At 45.4% G+C, this 20,526-nt stretch overlaps 1 protein-coding gene and 1 long non-coding RNA gene across 2 annotated transcripts in view; both read right to left on the bottom strand.

The window, feature by feature from the left end:
• ADAMTS2 (ADAM metallopeptidase with thrombospondin type 1 motif 2) overlaps positions 1 to 19,423 on the bottom strand; it is a 177,181-nt gene extending 157,758 nt beyond the window's left edge. The window contains exons 1-2 of the mRNA XM_035338437.1: positions 19,140 to 19,423; positions 18,068 to 18,429 (exon numbers count right to left, since the gene is read on the bottom strand). Of these exons, the coding sequence (XP_035194328.1) occupies positions 18,068 to 18,429; positions 19,140 to 19,230 (453 nt within the window). The 5' untranslated portion in view covers positions 19,231 to 19,423. The remainder of the gene's footprint in view (positions 1 to 18,067; positions 18,430 to 19,139) is intronic.
• LOC118173671 lies at positions 1,958 to 3,852 on the bottom strand. Its single transcript, XR_004754340.1, has 2 exons — positions 3,026 to 3,852; positions 1,958 to 2,303 (listed from the first exon to the last, which is right to left on the bottom strand). It is a non-coding gene; the product is annotated as an uncharacterized LOC118173671 (long non-coding RNA).
• Positions 19,424 to 20,526: the final 1,103 nt, after the last annotated feature.

Below are 20,526 nucleotides of genomic sequence, written 5' to 3'. Positions count from 1 at the left end.
GTGCTTGAGTACAATTCCTAGCAGCTAAATGTCACTGCAGTATCTGTTTTCAATAAATACAGAGAAAAGAATCCATACCTCCATGTTCTCAGTGCACAGGGTCAATCCTGTAAGGCTTTTCCTGCTCCAAGCCATAAAGTCACGAAGCAAGACAAAATTAGCAGTTAACCTGGTGTTATGTTAACGACGACTTACACCATTAGATAAGGGTTTAAGGCCATGACAAGTACTGCTGGGTAAGTCAGATCGTGTGAAAGGAAAATCCAAATTCACACAGAGAGCCAAAATCAGAGAGCAGAATTAATGCCTCTTCTGTTTGGAACAAATAGAGCTATTCTTCAGGAAGGTGTCTGTATAAACGCTACAATAAGTGAGAATTGATTAGTATCTTCCAAAGAGCAATGTTAAGATGGATTTCTAAAAGAGATCAATAGGCATTTTTTTATTAGTCACATTTTTGGCAGCTTGCCTAAAACTGCAAATATATGTTTCAGAAGTTCAATTCAGCAGCCAAACCACGTTACAGAAAAAGAAAGACAGTAAAAGCACATCTTGTGGAATTATATCAGTGCTCCCTCCTACCTACAAGAGAAAGTTTTACAATTAATTCTGGCCAAGCAAATTAATTCCACCTTAATGTAAAACCGCCCCTTGAATTCCCTCCTCGCTGACTAGGTCCTTTCCATTCCCCTTCCTCGTTCTTTTATTTCATAAATGCTTGGCAAAAGCATTGTCTGTTGGATTAGACTGTACTTAACCTGAAAGGGGTTCATCAGTCATGGGTTTCAGGGTAAGAAGCAAGGCAGCAGTGCAGGGAGATCTGGTGGCCACCACTGTCCAGAACAGGGCTCTGAGCATCCCTGGCCAACAACAAGGCTGCCGGCAATGGTATGGACTGAGAAGCTGGTGCACGTAAGAAGAGTCAAGGAGAAAATCACAGAGAATCCACAGAAATACAGCCCCAAGAAAAAAACAGACTGAGTTGGGCATTGGGTGAACCAGCCTTGGAGCTGGGAGCAGGGATCTGTGCCCTGTTGCTTGATTTATTTTGAGTTGAGGGAAGCAGGACTTCCTACCTCCTTTGTAAGCAAGCAGGCTGCATGAAGGAGAGCTGACTCCATCACCTCGCCCTAGCTTCAGCTAGCTTCAAGAGCCCAGGTTTCGGCAAGTCTCGCTCGTGGCGAAAGAGGGAGCGATACGTGTAGATGCTTCAGAGTTTAAAATGTCATATTTTGATGCTGACAAGTTCAAGACACAAGAAGAGGTTGCCATGGAAACACACGCTGTATTGCCTGGGAACATAAGGCAACATTTTACATTAAGACAGGGAAAAGAAAAACTTGGACCAACAGTTGCCAAATTAGGTTTTGGGTGGGGAAAAAATTAGTTTGTCATTTGTTCTCAGACAAACACTTTAATTTAGAAACAATGAAGCCAAAAGTAATGAAAGCATTTGCATTTTATTTCAGATGGCTTCCCTCCCCATAGAAAATGACTTTTTGCTCTGAGGAAAGACTTTATTTTGCAGTCCATCAGCAGCAAATCCACCTCGGTATTGCCGTATGCCAGTGTCTCCATATGATTGCCCTTCTGTAATTAAAAAATTACTTTAATGGACAGTTGTGTTCTTTGAAAAGTTACTCCTGCAACTCTCCTGCAACCTTACTGATCCAGGTACCTACATGGGCCAACAGAACTAATACAGGAATAAAATTGGCCAGAAACATGCAAATTTGTATCCGTAAAGAGTCAAGAAGGTCTCCACTGTTACACTCACTCTGCCCAGCCCCTCCTCTAACTCACCGCTGGCCTGATTTTAAGACACAATTCCCACACCCGCATTTCCTCAAAAGAAACAAATTCCTTCCAATTAGTCTTTCTCCCATAAAATGTATAGCTGGAATGATTTTTCTGGAAACTTTCTATTAAGTAACCGCTGGATTTGAAAGACAAGATTTTTTTTTTTTTTAAAGAGAGGGAGGTGGGGCTCAACTTCAAGCACTTTATTTTTGGAAGCACAGAAGACAGTTTGAATTGTTCAGCCTGAGCCCAATTCTTTTCTATTTTGAGTGTTCTAGGAAGCTTTACATTACTAGGGCATTTACTTGGTTGGGATTTTTGGCTATCACAAGAGCGATAGATCTACAAACCTTCAGTTCAACTGAAATATTTCCAGTCCGCAGCTGTGATGAGACCTTCCTGAGTTTTGCAAACGAGGCCAAGCTGCACTTCCAAACACACAGAGCTGTGCTCTGTATCACGGTGTCGCGATCAATGTTTTTGCTTGATAACTTTAATAAAATCTGAAACAAATTGCAGACCGTATTTCTTCATCAATACTGATCATAGCCACCACCGAGCAGCACAAGGGGAGATCTCTTTTTGCTGACTACGAGAGGGGTAAGGATGGTCAGGTCACACTAGTGACGACAAGCAAACAACCTTGTGAAGCAGCGCGAGCGCTCTGCTGCTCACTGTAAACACCCCAGCAGGCCAGCAATGCCAGCACCATGGTTTTAGAGAAATCCTAATTTAGGGCTGTATTTTCACAGATGCCTATGGAGTCAGGTGTAGCTAACTGACATTAAAACACCGATGGGCTCCCAGTCTCCTCCAAACTTCAGCTTACATGGTTACAATTGCATTACACCACGTCCAACTGGCTTATTTTTTTCCTGACCACCCTACTGTCATAACGACACCCTGTACGTGCTTTCTGCTGGAGGGGTGACCCCAGCGTCTCAGCAGTGCTGCATGCTACAGAATCCAAGAGCTACTGCTGCCACCCAAGCAAAATGGATCGCAGCAAAAGGAGCAAGAAACCCTATTTTTTAATGCCAGATCCTTTTTGCATCTGTCCAGCAGCACACATAAATTCGGTGTTTATTACTGTATTTTCAATCTGTCTGTACAAGATTGATGCTGTGGCTAGTTCCAGTACAGCCTTTTTTTTTTCTTTTTAATCTAGACCACTTTTTTTGCACAGACCTGCCAGGTATGCAGTACATAAACTTTTCCCCCTTACCTTCTATGTTCAGCACTGGCTCTGAAAAAAAAAAAAACTTTTGCTTTTCTTTAGGATCTAGAAACTCTGTGCATTCCTTAAAAACCTGACAAAATCATCGAAGCACAGCAAGTGTGCATCACTAATATGTCTTCCATAGTGTTTAAAGCATACCTTTTTCTTTTCTCACACCTTACGCCCCACTTTTTTTCTCATTATTACCTTTGTTAAATAAACGTGTCTCCTGAAACTCATTAACATGCAGGACAAAGGTAAGGATCTTCATACACTTGGTTCCCTTAAAAATCTACCATTGTATCTGTTTCAAAAAGACTGAGGCAGTGAAATACAGAAAAGCTCATCTGTGAAGTTATGGAGACTTTGGCTGCAGTTCATTCAGCTTCACAGGGTTCATCACAACAGTATTTGGCTCTTCTCTCTTCTGTTCTCTTCGCTGCTAATGGATACTTTACTGTTTAATTAGTGCAGCATGATCCAAATCCCATCAAAGTCAATAAAACTCTTTTCATTTATGTAAATGGCCTTTGGACTAATACCTGAATTAGTACCAGAAGCAAATAAAACACCCTTAAGAATAAGTATAGATATACTTACTAAGCGTATGCTTTAAAGTACAATCCTTAAACCTTCCTTCCAAGTGTTTTTACTTCCTTCGAAGAAAATTTCATTACTGAACAACTCATAGAAACAGCTCAACAGGCCTTTTTTCCCCAGTCTGATTAAAGTGTCAAAACAAACCTAAACGTAGTCACTGCTTCTCTGAAAAACCTTCCCATGATGAGGGCAGCAAACCTGCCTCTAAGGTTTTATCTTCCTGTAGCCGTTCCTTGGGCTCCTACTTGGGACAAACCCAGGAGGGTTTCACCCTGCAGGAAGGGAGGTTTGGCAATAGGAGTGTATTTAAAAGGTCTTGCCCCCAGCCACTTGTAATTCCTTCAGCACCCAAGTTCAACACAGCTGGTAGTTGTGCCAACGCAGCTGGGCGCAGGGCTCGCCTGAAGACAACTTCACCAACCTGATTCCCCCATCAAGGCTATTTAGCCAGACAACATCCCAACCTGACCGAGTGGGATTAAGACAGACGATGCCCACCTGAAGAAGGCTCTGTTTAGTGGAGCAGGCAGCACTGCATACAACACAGCTCATTTTCCGTAGCCACTTTAATCAAATCAGCAAGAGAGATCACCGGCTATTTTTATAATTCAGGGTGGAGTGGAGGTTTCCTGCTCTCAGAACGTAGCCTGCTTGCTGCAGAAATTAATGAAGCGTGAAACAAGCAACATGATGTTATGTAAACAGGGATATTAAAGCTTCTTCTGATACTTTTGGAGTACCCATTCTGGCAATCCCAACCCAGCCGCACAATGCCACTGCGTCATCTCTGACAGAGCAGCATGTTTTAGCTGACTGGCACATTAAACATTAGAGCTTTTTGCCAAGTTTGACCACAGAAATCACATTCATATCCAACCAGTGCTGACTCAGCTGCAGAGTCACAGAATGCTTTTTTAAATTCCCCAAAGCCCAAAGAAAAGAGCCTGATCTGTGTTGCTGGTTTGAGCAGGGTTTTTATTCCGTACCAGCCCAGGCTGGCAGCTCAGCAGACTGGGAGACAACTTTCCTGAAACCAACTTTGGCTGAACGTTAACAGGGAAGGAAGAAAATCCAAGACTGGGATGAGAGGCGCTTCAGTCCCCTGCAGGCTGGAGCCGTGACCCCTTCCTGTGGTGGAATCAGACACAGCAGCTCCGTTGGACACGTCGTTGATGAGCTCCAGCTCTCTGCTCCCCTCTGCCCCATGCTTCTGGGCAGCCCCGAGCCACCCCGAGCCATCACGGGGACTTGGCTGTGAGATGCTCCAAGTTCAGTTTGCTCTCAAACATCAATGATTCCTGCAGACTAGCACTGAGGATAAAAGGGAACGTCACTTCTTGCTTCGTTCTCCCTTCTGGATGTACTTGGTGAAGGCAAATATTCACTGACCGAGGATTTTGTTGTGAATAGCCCAGAAAGCAGTGTTCTCTGCCCACGCCTGCTGCAGCGGCTACTCATGAGCTATTCTCATCACCTCAGCTCTCCAGTGCCAGGGCTCAGCATCTTCCCTGCTAACACCGATCAGATGTCTCCAGCTGTTCTGTCCTTTGGCCTTTGTTCTGACCCAGCGCTCCCTCCCACTGGAGCATGCACAAGGTCACCGTCTTCTCGCTGCTCCCAACACCACGCTTCTCTGCAGGAACCACCGAGCATTTCTCGGCACCAAAGGAAATATTTCCAGCTCCTGAAAGGAAGAGCAGCGCCAACGCACCAGCTCGGTAGCAGCCTGTGGGGAGCGAGCCTTTCAGGCAATCTGTGTAGCTCTGGAATTCAAACCCTCTGGCTGTGGTGGAGCACGCTAACCACCTCTTGGCAGCGCTTACAAAGATGGCCAGTTGCTCTGCATTCCTCCACGAAGGAACGATGCTGAGGAAGTCCCTGGCTCCGTGAAGGCAGGGGATGAGGACCCACAGGCTCAGCTGTCACCCAGAACAGCTTCGGGGACACCAGCACAGGAGGGAGCTGCCTCCCCATGGATCAGGAAGCCCAAGACTCGGGGCCTAGTCAGCACAATGCGCTGCCCTCCGGCACCACCCAGGGCTTTCACGATTCAAGAAGCACCACAAATCGTAAATAGTACATTGGAGTACCCTTGCAGTACCCTTGACAGAGGAAGTCGATTCCCAGAATGAACCATATTGCTCTCTGTAGCTGTCCCTTGAATCTCTGGCCAAATGCAGCAGGAACGGGCACAAAAAAAAGGAAATCTCTTTGTCAGGGACCGGGCCAGGCTCATGGCGCGATCTGAGCTCCAGGTAATGCTTGAAGGGTTGGGCCCAAAGGCAGCTGCCTGCCCGCTTCTGTCTCTCTGCTCTCCCCCACTTTGCAAGGTGGGGAAACACGAACAAAGCCAATGTGCACAGATGCTGAAGAAATTTATGGAAACCAGGTACTGAGCCGCAGCAGGACTCCCCGTATCAAACCTGGGGCAGGCTGCACTCCTGTGGGCAACGCCAGAGAGAAAGGACTTTTTTCTGATCAGTATGACAGAACACCCATGGATATATTCACTAGGTGGCTGGCCAAAAGACCCTAAGGTTTAGAAGTCTTCATTTATTTTCTATTTTTTTTGAAAAGGCTGGACAAAAGGCTGGCAAGGTAGCACTGAGCCAAACAGGCAGCTTTACGACAAGATGCTCAACGTGTGTTTCCCTCCCCGTGTGCTGCTCCCTCACAGCACTGCAGCACCATGTCAAAGCTGTAAGGTCACCTTGTGCTAATTACAAGTAGTCAAAAGTACAAGGCCACTACAGCATCTTGAGGCAATTTCCAAATCTTCCAGCACCTTCTAATCCACAATCAGTTGCTCTTGTTGAGTGCTAACAACTCCTAACAACGAAAGATGAGAAGTGCCTCAAAGGAGACAGGGGGTCAGTCGATGTTCCCCATTCTTTCCAAGGATACTTTGAAGCATCTCACAATTTGTCACTGATAGCCTAGAGGTCATGAAGCACCCTCAGGATATGAGGTTTTGTCTGGGGCTCTGCCTTTTTTAATTAAGGATGTGATGTCCTAACAACAACAACAAATTTAAACTTTGGGATTTGGTAGACTCCTTGCAAATGTCGACATTGTATTAAGTCAAAGCAATGGACTCAGTGGCGCGGAAGAGATATAAAGAGGATTAAATGTGACCTGATAGGTCTCTAACGTCACTGACAAGTGATCTTAACATAAACAAATATAAAACAAAAAGAGAAAAAAACACCAGTTTCCCACAGTGGGACAGCTAGAACATACCATAGTACTTGCAAGCAGTGATTCATTATTCCAAAATTGTATCCTTGGGTTAAAGATGACACAGAATCCGTTCTGGAAGTGCACTTGAAAAATGCTACCTAGGCACGACATTTCTTAAATCCCTAAGTTAAGGCAAACACCTCTCTGTCATTCCAAAGGAAGACAGAATTGCCAGAAGCAGCTAACCCCTTCAAAGACATCAGCGTATCCATCATGGCCAAATTTCACCTTATTAACATTATAACCAAATTTATTCAACACTTTTGCCAGTGGTGTCATGATTTCTACAGGCTTGCACGATAACAAGAAAATGTCACCCAAATTAGGTCAGAATGGTAATTCAGAGACAGGAGGCCATGGGGCCTTCAGTGAGCCCAAACTTGTGCGTGTGCACCCACAGCGCCTGCGGCTGAGCCTTTAACCCCCTGCCCCTTGGTGAGCAAGTCCTCTGTGAGTCCTCCAACACGCCCGGATCACTGCTCTCTTCTTTCAGTGCATTTTGCTATTTCCAGGTCTGCAAACAAATCCCAAATAAGTTCCTGCACCAAATCTCATGTTAATAGCACACGTGCATTCATGGGTTTCGTGCGTCCTGCTGCCTCCCAAGCATGAGTGTATCTCTTTACAAACCACGACAGGCTGTAATTCAGACTGTCGGAGGAGGGCATGTCACCAGAAGAGTGTGAAAACATCTAATTACATAAGGCCAGGTCCTCAGCTAATGCAAACTGACAGAGCTCCCAGAAGCCCATGGAGACACGATGCTGCAGATTAGCAGAGGTTTGGCTTGTTATAATTGAGCAGCCCTAACTTGTGATTTTCCCACCTAGTGACAGATTGTTGGACTCCTGACCACCAGAATCTCACGGAGGGCACTGGGGAGTTGAAAGCAGCTTGCATCAGGGAAAGTAAACTCCGGTTTGGTTGGACACGTATTTGGGATCCAGCTGAATTATCAGAAAAGCCTGTCGAAGAAATGTGCAGTTAGCGTTTTTCTTATACAATTTGGGCATTTTTTGGTTGGGGGAGCTGGGTGGGCAGACTCAGACAGGAGGAAAATCTTGTTCCTTTCTGGCCCCATCTTCATAGAAGAGCTGTCGGAATGAGCCTGCAGATTCAAGGCAGCTGGAATTGCCTCATTCTCCTGGCATGGACACGAGGAGGGTTTCTCCTGCTCCCTCCCCCTCGCTTAATGCATCGCCTCTTCTGTGGTGGGGATGTGGTGTGAGGCAAAAGGGGAAGAAGCTTTAGCAGAGCTATTTCAGTTTTAGGAGCACGCAGTTCTGTCCTGTTCCATCCAGCATACGGGATATAAAGGGCAATGGAAGAGCTGCATTTGAGCCTCTCGCACTCAACTCCCTCACCATCACCGCACCAGGGGACAGAGAACAAGGTGACATCCAAGGTAATAAGCTGGAATACTTGATGGCCTCCTTTTTGTCCCAAATTCTTTGCTAATCAACCTGCCCCTACAAAGCCAAATGAAGCCAGTGAAACTAAACCAACTTCAGCAGCTTTGGAGCAAACCCAAAGATCAGCTACTTGCCCTGGGACTTTCCAGGCATTTATGCAAAGTGATGCCGGACCATGACACAGGAATTGACAAGGATCTATTTTTACTTTGTGATTCTCTGCTTAGAGAAATGCAAGATTATACTGTATTTTCATAGGCCCAGCATTTTTACTGTATCAGATGCATATGATTATTGTTGGGCTTAATTTGACTGCAGTGAAATGCCTAAAAACTTTATTTTCACAGTAAATTCACTATCCGACTGAGGAGCGCCAATGAATTCTCTTTTCCTTCTTTGCTTGTCCATTACTTACCCAGCCTGAGTTTCATATTTCTCTTTCAGAGCAGTAATTCATCCTTTGATTAATCGTATTTTTACACTTACTGCTTACGTCAGCCTTAATGCGCCATAACTTTGCAAACATTTAATATTGACAGACACCTCCAGCACTTACTTGGTGATTCAATACTTTGGCTTAGGAATGAATGCTGGATCCACCATTTTCACAACGGAGCCTAAAACTATTAGGAAACTCTGATTTCAAGCTTTGTTATAGATCTGAAATCAATCCAAATTCATCCCTACAATTTCTTCATCCCCACACAGTTTATTTGTATTGAACTGAGGTGGTGTAAAATTTGGGCTTCCCGACTTTGGGTTTTTTTTTGAGTATGCCACGGGTAAAAGACTGTGACTTTAGTTAGGACCACAGTGCCCTACAGAGATTTTGAAAAGTCTCAAATCCATATTTTTATCTACCTATTACTTACTTTAAGTATATGAAAATTTTCAGACATTTTCAGCCTCGCAAGCTCCACAGACTGCCAGCTTCCAATATAACTTCTGTCACGTGAGAGAGTGTTGGCACATGAAAGACTCTTGGCCCAGCTTAGCTGTCTTCATCATCAGGTAGTGATTTATTTCTCAAAGACTGTTTTTTAAATACATTCTGGTTTGCAGAATGCTTTCCAAACAACATCTTTCACATTCCTTCCACAGCTCCTCTGCTTGGGGAAAGAAAAAAGTCCAGCAATGTTAACACTCTGAGGAATCAAGAAGTGTATTCTTCTGCATACGAATTGGATGAACGTGATTTACCCAGAGGTCATGATTTAGAACAAATAAAACCACTATTAAAACAGCAACCACAGCCTGTGCTGCCACCTATCCTTAGTTAATCTCTGCATTTTCTGCCGATTCTTTTTCTACTTGGGAGTGACAGGCTCTGTCCTGTGAGCAGGTCTCCCTCCCTGCTGATGAAAGGGCCACGGACACCAGCCCTTGCAGCAGGCTCAGGAGCCACACGTACTGGCTTTTAGTTCTGGTTTTTGCACAAGGGAGAAATATTAGCAACGTTAGCAAGTCTTTAGACTGAAGCCTGTGCTCTCCCTTCTTCTAAATTCTGTAATTTTGCTATGTTCCTGTTAAAATTTAGATGGGTTATTACTATTTTTAGCTCTTGAAATATTTTGACGCCCAAGAAAATCGGCCTTTTCTTTCCTGTTAGACTTGACAAATTATTTTGACTTTCTCCGTTCTATACTGAGCACAGTACTCAGCACACGATGACAGAAGGCACCTGTTCACCCCTACAGATCGAAGAAGAAACTCCTCCAACTGTGCAAGAGCAGCACAGAACCCGAAGGCTGGGCGTGCAGTATGAAGGTGCCTTATCCACAATGATACCAGTGATATTCTTTGCCTCTTCCTCATTACAGGATTTGTAATTTCATGCTTAATTTCAGCACAAAATGGATTGCAATCTGTCCCCTGAGGTTCAACAGGCTAGAGGTTAAATGCTGGAAAAAACTGGTCTGTCCGTGCAATGAAATCCAAGCACAGAGGTGAAACTACAGGAAAAGTTAACTTCCCTCCTCCTGTCATTCCCTTTAATGTGGCTTTATTGATAGCTCACTATATGAAAAGGAAAACGATAATGTTGTACTTTGCAGGTATAGGATTCGGAAAGTATTGCTGACACTGGGCAATTTCAACCTTTGAATTCTCCATGGAATGATACGCAAGTGAAGAATTAGTTGCATTTATTTATTTTGAAGATAAAGGTCAGAAATGCAGTAATAAAGAGGGAAAAACATTAAATTTGACATAAACCAATATAAAGGGAGTAAGAAAAGATATAGATGTGAAGGGAGCGCTGATAAAGCTCCAACGGAGGTGGAATTTTATTGTGAAGTAGAGAAAAACCAAGCACAGCTACAAAGGGGAAAGCCACAAAGCAGAACAATAAGTTAGTCCAAAACTGCAGTTCCAACTTCTGATGCTCAAAGACACAAGTCACGCTCCCTTGAACAGACTTGTTTTCAAATCCTGAGAATAAGGCAGTGGTTTAACAATGCAGCTTGGGTCCACCTCTTACCTAAGGAGCCATCCGACTTCTCTTCTCGCACTCAGCTGAGGATGTTCCTGCTTTCATCCCTTTGCTTGTACAAATGTCTCTCTCTTTCCACATAGAACCAGGTCAGACAGCTGAACTGGGAGGCTCCAATTCTCTGGTTTTGCCAACCCCCTCCAGCCTTACCGTGGAGTAAGAAGCAGCCTGGTGCAGGACCAGCAGCACATCATGGCACAGCCAGGGGAGCAGCATCACCCTCTCGGCATCAATGATGTGTTGAGAGACCCGTCTGCACTGGGAAATGGCACCTTCAAAACAACGTATGGGGCTGATTTTCACTGGCCTGCTGGGCTTTGAGTCTTCAAGAGACACAATTTATGATTCTGTCTTTTCCCTGAGGAAAACTCTTACTTGAAACACTTAAACAGAAAAGTTTCTTAAAGATTTTTTTAAATAAAAAAAAAATCAATGCTGAGATTCACATTTGTGATACAGAAACTCCAGGTCTGAGGCAAGTACCAGACATTTCGAGACCTGGGAATAACTCAGAAGATCTATAGTGGAGACTGTGATTTAGATATGAGGAAGCAACATGCTCTTCAGCACTTGAAGAGGATACTCTTCTTTTCAATGTTACAGTTTAATGGAATGGTGCTGAAAATAGCGGGTGAGATGTAGGCCTTTCATTTCGCAGACTATTAAAACCGGGAACCTGCTGTGTCAAGACTCTGCAAACAAAGATGAATTTAAAACACACACAGATAAAGGGGCTAAGGAAAGCAGATGTAATGTGTTAAAGAACTTGCTGAAACTTTGGAAGAATGGAAGCAATAAAAGGAGAAGGTGATCTGAAAAAGAGGGTGTGCACATCAGAGCAGGAAATAAAACCAGAAGGCAATTTCATGCAGCCCCCTCCAAGAGGCTGAAGACCTGCTCCCTGATTCTCTGTTTTGATCAGGCCCAGTACAAGAAGTGTCCTAGCTGAAGGTGCAATTAAGGAATGGCATGACCCGCTTACAAAGCAACCGTCACAGGTAATAAAAAGGGTTCAGAAATGGGGTCAAATAAAATACTAGCGTGATCTGTGGAGAAGAGGTCCTGCTCCCCACAACAGCAGGAATTCTGGCCGATCCAAACAACTATTTTCCAGCTTTCTATAGCAAAAGGTATACGTATAATTAACTCAAAATGTGGGAACGTCTCACCATTTGCAGGAATTTGTACTACTGGATTTGCTGGAACACCTTTCCACACCGTGGAAGCACTCAGCTAGTAGCTAAATAAGCTAACAGCATCCTTCAAAGGACACCTCTTTGGAAGCTGAAGAGGGACAGACTTCTGGAAACTGCTTACCCCAGAAAGTAATTATGACCTTATCAAAATTAGTTACTGTATTTGGGTCTTTCAAGATGGAAAGCAGAAGGAGCCATTAGGCACATTTTCTTGGACGTACGTGGTTTAATATTCTGGTTGGAAACCTAGTTCTTGTGTCGTCAATAAGAACAGCACAGCTGAGATACCACCACAACGAGGACAACACAAGACAAGGTCAAATAAGCCAAGAGGAAATACCTGTCTTCTATCCATAGGCCTACAACATACCACAAAGATACCAGCTTTGATTGCCTGAGGATTTTCTGTCCAGATGGTGCCCACCTGTATGATGTCAGAAGTTCCTTTGCTCTCAGCTAAAATGTAGGTGAGATAATCCATGCACAGAAGAGGCAAAGAAAAAAAAAGTACTTACTGATGAGAGATTCTCTTTTAAGGAGAGCAAAATGAGGATAATTTACTCCAGTTAGAGGCTGAATCATAGTGTTTACATTCTCTGTATTTCAGGCTATAACTCAAAAGGAAAAGTCTCTGCAATTACAAAGCAGAAGAGGCTGTCTAACTAGGCTAGCGTTGGCCAAGGACATGAACGGTAGAAACCCAGAGAATGGATTAGGAAGTGAAGTCTCTGTCCTGTGAAAATACATGGATGTGCTTGAGTGACGGGCATCAAAACAGCTCCATCACTTTCTGTCAGGTGGTGTGGGCCTTTTATAAAACGTGGGTGAATGGTGATGTGCACTCAGACTGATTCTGCTGAAATTTACACACGTGCTTGGCTTAAACAAGTCAAGTACCCAACTGAATTTGAAAGACCACGTGTGCAGAGATCCCACTCTAATCATCTGCAGACCAAGGGCTACTGTTTCGCAAAGAGAATTAATTGCTTTTAAGTTTCGTTGTGCAGCATGTCACAGGAATTACTTGCATTTCTCCTGCCACTGTGCTATAGTTCCACTTGTCTACAAAGCAAAAAGCCCACGGTGTTTTTTGCCATTGCACAAAAAGTAAACGGCAACTTCGGTTTTATTTTGTTTTAATTAAAAGCAAAAACATTCAGAAGTGAAGAGATTCTATATGCCAAATTTTAATCCACTAAAAATGGATGCATCATGGTCATAATATAAAGGCTAGGAACTCACAATACAAAAAAAAAATTACTGGAATTATTTGTAGCAGGCATCTGTTTTAACCATCAAGCACTGGACTTGAGCAGACTTTGAAGACAGAATTGTGCTACCTTGAGTTCTGCTTTATTTCTCCATCACAAACCAATGAAATTCAAAAACCAGATAAAAGAGAAACAAAACTGAATTGTAAATCCATATGAAAGCAGGAGATGGATGTCTGAATGGAAAAATAACAGTTATATAAGCATGTTTGTCTTCTCCTGGTGTACTCATTGTGAGCAGAACCTTCACCCTCATACCCAGGTAAATCACAGGATCTCACTAAACTAAGCTGGATTCAACTTCAGCTCTGCGGCCAGTTTCAGGAAGGCATCTCTACCTGGAAGGTGTTTAAGAACATAACCTTAAAGCTCACTGACTTCAAAGACCTCAAGCACATGCTCAAAGTTAAGCAGGATTATACTGAACAAGGACAGATTTCACAAGGTGTTTAAACATCTTCAGGAGCGCAGCGAACACGGCAGGAAGGACAGGGGGAATTATCCCAGGAAGGAGCGAGGCAGGCGTTTCACGTAGGGAGTCTGAATGGCTCTCAGGAAACACCACGGGCTGAATCGGGAACCTGGGCTCCTACATTTACAATTTACATACGTGCCTGAAATTAGATCATATGAATACCACCCTGTAAAATAAAGGCTGCAGAAAATAAAAATATTCCATTATTTTAAAACAGGAAAGAAAATACTAGTAATACAGCTAATACATAAAGTCTTGGGACAATTGCCACTTAACACTTGCACTTAAGCACTTAACAAGAGCAAAAGCACCAGCCAATTCCTGAAGATTCATGACTGGTGTGAATGTATCACCCTGAACCCACCCAGGTCAGCTCAGTACTACAGCTACAATTAGTATTAGGCAAGAGTCTGAGAAGGACGCTGGCTTCCCAAGCATTTCTAGAAGAAATAGCATCTGGGCAAGCAGCCAGCCAACAGGCTTCTCTCGAACGGTTTGTGAGAGTTATTACAGCATCCAGCAGAGACTGAAATGTTGTAGGGCAAACCCTGCCTATTTCATCCCCTAATACTTATGTCAGTCATAACATGAAGGTGACTAAGGCTTGGTACCCCAAAACAGAATGCATGAAACGTGATGCGTATAGCTCTATTTCACAAATGTTGACAAACTTGCCCTTTTCCAGGCAATAATTCTGGAAGGGCTGCCATAATCCTAACTCTGTATTATCTTATGGCATTTTTACAGCCTCCAAGCCCTTCTCCTTCACAACTAACCCTCGAGAAGAACAGCCATCTCCATCGGCCTCCAGTTGCATCCCCAAGTAAGGATCTGGCCAAGGTCCATGAAGTACAAAGTACAAAATCTTCCACATCAGCCTACAGGCAACAGCTGGCCATGTTGGTTTTGCCCACTTAGTGGAAAATTAGTTTGAATTCCATCATGTCCATCAAAGTGATACCAAATTGTTTGGAGTGTTTTTAACTTAAGAGTGAAAGCTTTCATAAAACTTTTCTTTATATGACAAAACTCACATCCGTATTTCAAAGAGCTGTTAAAAAAAAACTATTGATTAGCTTTAACCTTCCAATGATTTGTGAAGACCCATATGAGCTCTGGAAACACATCTAGATTGCATACTTCAGAAGTCCTCTTCATCTGTCTCTGATTTGATTTTTAAGTCAGTATTAGTACTTTTGTCATTGATTTCTGTTAGAGAAAACTGAGAGGCCCCGATCCAACTGTGCATCTCCTCAGTCCGGGCAGCAGATAAGGCTGCATATGCCTTCACTGTACCTTTTAATTTTTTAGAATGACCGTGGATTAAAAACCTTCACCATTTATAGTACAGTTCAAAAATCTGTTCACAGATCTACTATTTTCATATAAATCCATTCCAACAGCCTCTCATTCTGGCAATACCAGCAACACCAGACAGACTCTTCTCAGACAATAATTGGAAAATAAGACACATTTGGCAGTTAAGTGCAAACCAAAGGGGATGTTCTGAGGAAATAACATCAGAAGTTGGCAAGGTGGTAGATGCATTCACTGACTTGAACTGGATTCAGTCAGCAAAAGTTTGCAATGTAAAGATCAAAGTATGAAACTTTAATTCAAACATTATTTCCACCTTAATGTCTGGACGCAAAAGCTGGAAACCCATCAGAAGCATGGGCAGATGTCAAACCACCTTTACAGGCAGGCACTTCCAGAAAATACCAGTCATTAAATAAACAAGTTTCAACAAACAACTGTAACCCGTCACTTGATAACTCAGTTGTCACAAAGTTCCACCATCCCTATCTCCACAGCAGCCTACAAAAGGAGATGGAAATACTCAGGATATGTTAAGAACGTTGGCATGTACATCGTTAAGCAGTTGAAGGGAAACTCATGAGACTTCCCAATCTCTCCACTGAGGTAAACTAGATATGAAGCAAAAAACAGACATACAAAACCAGTCGGGAATAGCCTTGTCCATGTCTTCATTCCCATCTGAAGTACCAATAAACCCGAGAGAAACATATGGACCAGTGGTCTTTAAGAATGCCTTGTTAGAGATATATTGCTCCAGAGACTCTCCAATGCTCCTTGCAAACACAAGAAATAAAAAGATAAACTGAGAGACACTTAAGCGCGCTCAATTTTACCATGTTAGTTCTCATTATTTCTGTCCATGGAGCGGTGACTTTGGAGAACTGCTAGAATCATTTCTTGGAGTTTGTGTAATTCTATTGATATCTGTTTTAAATTCCTCCCCCAGAAGAAAGACAGAAACATGGATGGAATGGGTAGAGATAGAACATAGTACTCAGGGGATCAGAGTTCAATTTGCTGTTTCACAACAGATTTAGTGCACAATCTCAGGGAAATCATAAAGGCCAGATGCTTAAAGTTATTGAGGTAATGCTTCCTGCAGTATGGTTTCAAGGACTTGGGCAACAACAAACCTGGTCTCTGCCTTGCAACATTTGCAATGCAGATACTCACTAGAGGAAAATAGTAAACTATTTCCACATGCAGTTGTAACGCCACGTGAAAACCAGCAGGACTTCCAGATGAGAACATGGCAGCTGTCAGTACCATGCTCCCCCCTAGGCCATATCTTCTCCTGATTCTTCCAATGGACAATGAAAACAAGAATACCGGAAAGAATCAGGCACACAGGTTATGGATGCAAGCTGAAAACTAAAATTCTGGTGGTAGCTTTCTGGATTTCAGCCATTTATGAGTGCCATTGAGTTCAGGCCTGGCTCCTTTCCTTCGCATTTGAGAAGTTACTTACAACTGTGCCAAGACCAGCACTTTATAGACACTTTGTCATTTACCCATGCAACATGAAGCCTTGGACCTTTACCCATACTTTTGACCTTTTGGACCTTTTTGGACTTTCTTTGGACCTTTTACCCATACTTTGGCCTTGACTCTTGTCATATTTTACTGTAACCCTTCTCCACACACATGGAGTCCATGCTCTGGGTAACAGCGTGCAGATGAAGGAACGAGCCTCCCTGCTGTCCTCAGAGTTAACTCTCACGCTGAAGGGAAGAGCCAGTGCAAGGTAGGCTGCAGCTGTCCCGGGATTCTCCTCCACCTTTCAGCACAAGGAAGAAGAGCTTTGGCTCCGAGCTGGTTCTGCAATGCCCAAAGCAAGTATATTTTGCCTTCCACAAAATGATCCATGCTAGGTACAGGAAGACCAAAGTACTTCTGCTTCCCCACCAAAGGTAGGCCTGCAGGCTGGTATTCCGCTTTCTAAATTGCTCTTCTTGCACAACACTGGTGTTCCTCTTGCCCTTAGACAGCTGTCCACATCAAACAGTTACAACATTAAAACCTGCTTCACAAAACAGGAATGTACATGGCTAGGAGAAACCACAAGAAAGGACAGAGTAAAGGCAAAAGTATTTGATTCCCTTCCATTCTCAGACAGCCAACATACTATTCCCATACATGTTATCTTCTTGGCACAGCAAGTGAACAACTTCCTATGATTAAATAAATAAAAATACAACTGATTCATACTGGCTTTTTATGCAGAGAATGGAGTGCATTAACATTCAGTAATCTCAAAATGATAAACTCTAAAGGGTACGGCAAGAAAACATTGGCTAGATGAGCTGTTCATTATCAAAAATATAGTTTTTTCTCACTGAACACATTGCTATGTAGTAATCATCATTCAAATGATAGTACAAAGGTTTAGGATGTCAAGCACAGTTACCATTGGACTGCTGAACGTGCACTCCAGAACAGAAAACTGCAGCAAGTTTTACAACTCCCAGCCTTGCAAAATGAATCACAGGGAGCTGTTTCACTTGTAAACTCAAACTCTTTTGAGACTTTCCATCAATCACTTGATTAGGCAATAAAACTCACTGAAGGAAAGATCTATGAAGAAAGACTGAATAAATTTAATTCTTCCAGGGCAAAAACATATCTTACCTATGGAATTTGTTTGCAGGGCAGCCCAGCCCATTATTAAGGATTAAGTCTTCTAAAATTTCTCTTTGCTGACTGGAAGTGAAAAGCGGGAGAGGATTTCCAGAACATGACATTTCATCCTGTTTCCAAAGTGTCAGATATCTCAAGTAACTTTACCACAAATCAACACAAATCCTGGCTTCAGCTGCTCTGTCACAGAGCAGCTACTGCAGAGCATGTGCTCAAACTTCTAGTGCCACTGTCTGTAAAGAAGAGCCTGGTGCAGCGCAGCTATTCCCACACTAGGGAACATTAGTTAATTTGCATTCACAGTTACCATATGAGGTGCGAGTTTATGGCAGTCCACACATTTTATATTTAAATACTGTAGGAAATTAATGTAATTATCTTAGATGTAATAACAAAAGTAACTTACCAACCCGTCGCAATTGCTGATAGCAACCGAAGCGTTTGGCAGATCAGTGATATCCCCAACATAGAGGCAATTCCCATAGAGAGGTTCGATGTGAGTCTCGTCAGAGTCCTCCTGCCATTCAACTGTTGCTCCAGGGGCAACAAGCCTCGAGTTCAGCCGCAACCTGAAGTGAAACTCTCTGCCAAAAACGGTGACGTTGTAAAATATTTGCTCATTTGCTGCTTCGCTTTGCAAGTCCTCCGCAGCTCTCCTGAAGCGTGCTTTGGGCGGTCCGGACACCAGGTGGGATAGGAACCTGCCCTGGGAATCGGTGCTGGTGGGGATGACGAGGCTGTACTCCTCTATATTCCTCGAGATCGGATCTTTATGGGGAGAAACAAGAGAGACACTAGAACTAAACGCATCCTGACGCCGCGGGATTTTTTACTCCATAATTCATTAGCCCAGCAGCCACTTACATAAGGCAGACGGACACTGCGCTCCGCACGGGCAGCACTTCGCTTGGCAGCGTGAAGCGCTCCGAGTTCATTCAAACTTGCCTTTTAGTGCCCACAGCCGCCGGCAAGCCCCCCGAGCCTGTCACCCCTCAGGGACCCGCAGTGTCAGCCACGCATTGGGGTCCTGGCCCCCCGTGTCCCGCCGGTGTCCCCTCGGGGCCAGCGGGGCTCCGCGGGCGGGCAGAGATGAGGGGAGGGCTCCGAGCCGGGCCGGGGCTATTCGGGGGGTCCGAGTGGGCACCGGGAGCCCCGAGCTGGTGAAGGGGACGGGCGGCAAGCGGCGGCAGCAGCCCCGGGACTTTGGGACGGGGCAGGAGGAGGATGAGGAGGAGGAGGACGAGCAGCCGGGTGCCGCATCTCGCCCGGACAACTCCGGCACCGAGCCGGGCTCCCCTCTTGTGTGAGGGACAGGGACACGGCGGCGGGGCTCCCCGTCCCTTCCCCGCCGGCAGCGCGGCCGCCCCGTCCCCTTTCCTTTCCCTTTTTCCCCTTCCCCGTTCGCACGCGGGGACCGGAGCCCCGTCAAAAGTCGCGGCGGCCGAAGTTGCGGGAGGGTTCCTCACACACACACCTACCTGCGTGCCCGGGCGGCCGCAGGGCAGCGGCGGGCAGGGAGAGAGCGCAGCAGCAGAGCAGGACGCAGGCGAGCCCCGCGGGAGGCTCCATCGCTGCCGGCCCGAGGCGGGGAGCGGCACCGGGGCTGCCCTCAGCCGGGCCGGGCCGGCGGCGGCCCCCCGCTGCCTCGTCTCCCCTCAGCGCTGCCCCGCGCCCCGCCGCCGCCGCCTTCCCGTTCAGCCCAGCCGCAGCGGCGGTGGCGGCCGCGCTCGCGGCTCGCAGCGAAGCAGAGACACCAGGAGGCGGCGGGGGTATAATACCGGGAGCGCGGGGCGTGCGGGAGGGAAGGCGGCCTGATTGACACAGCCGCTGCCACACGGCGCTCGGCCCGAGGGGAGCGGGGACTGCCCGCGCCCAGCCCCGCGCCCGGCCCCGCGCCGCCCCCGCCCGCCTCGTCCCGCTCCCTTCTGCCCCGTTTTTGCTCCGTTTTGCCCTGTTCCGAGCCGGGCCGGCCCCGAAGCAGCCCCCGAGGTCGGCGGGTAGGGCTGAGGTGGCGTCCCCACGCCCCGGCCGGCTGAGGAGAAGTTGGGGCACTTCTCGCCGCAGCCCCGGGGGCCGTCGAAAGCCCGGAGGGAAAAAAAAAAAAAAAAAAAAAAGTGCCAGCGACCCCGGCAGGGCCGGATCGGGGGTGGCCGCTGGCTGAAGGAGCTGCTCTGAGTAGCCAAAGCACGGGGAAAGGACTTGGGCTGGCTGGTGGCAAGCCTAAAAATCCATGCTGCAAAGCCATCCTCTATCAAGTATCTGCAAGATGGAGAGAGAGACCCTGGAAGCATTCAGGGATGCTATAAATACAATACAGAAGGAGATTTTAAAAATAATTAAATAATAAAGAGTGGCCTTTATGGGAAAAAAAAAAGTTATATTTGTTTCCATATGGCCAGGATAAATGCCGTATCGCTTATTCCTTTCAGATAATGTATATATTTACTCAGCTGCAAACGTTATCGAGATCATTTGCTGTTTTCATCATTTTACTCCATAACCTTGCAGAATCCCAGAAGCCCTTCCCGTGCCCTGCTGGCCTTGCCAGCCCCTGGCCTCGCCTACCATGGGGCAGCTGCAGGCACTGTGCCCCCTCAAAACGGGCACGAGGTGCCCTTCTGCAGGAGGCTGGTGCTTTGCCAAGGAATTTTCCTGGGTATCCTTCACTATTCTTGCTCCTGTATGACTACAGTTCCAGTTAAGACCCTTTGTCCCCGTATTATGGCCATAGCTGAAGGGTACATAAGAAAAGTAACAGTGCTGCTTCATGCCGGTGCCTGCGTTTTATGGACCCCAGGTCTGAGCAACTATAGCAGTACGTGACTTTCTGCTGGCATGGTTTGATGTTCTCGTTTGATTTTCCCA

This window comes from Oxyura jamaicensis, chromosome 13, assembly GCF_011077185.1.
Source record: "Oxyura jamaicensis isolate SHBP4307 breed ruddy duck chromosome 13, BPBGC_Ojam_1.0, whole genome shotgun sequence".
NCBI lineage: Eukaryota > Metazoa > Chordata > Aves > Anseriformes > Anatidae > Oxyura > Oxyura jamaicensis.
This window is presented reverse-complemented; position numbering and strand designations above follow the sequence as displayed.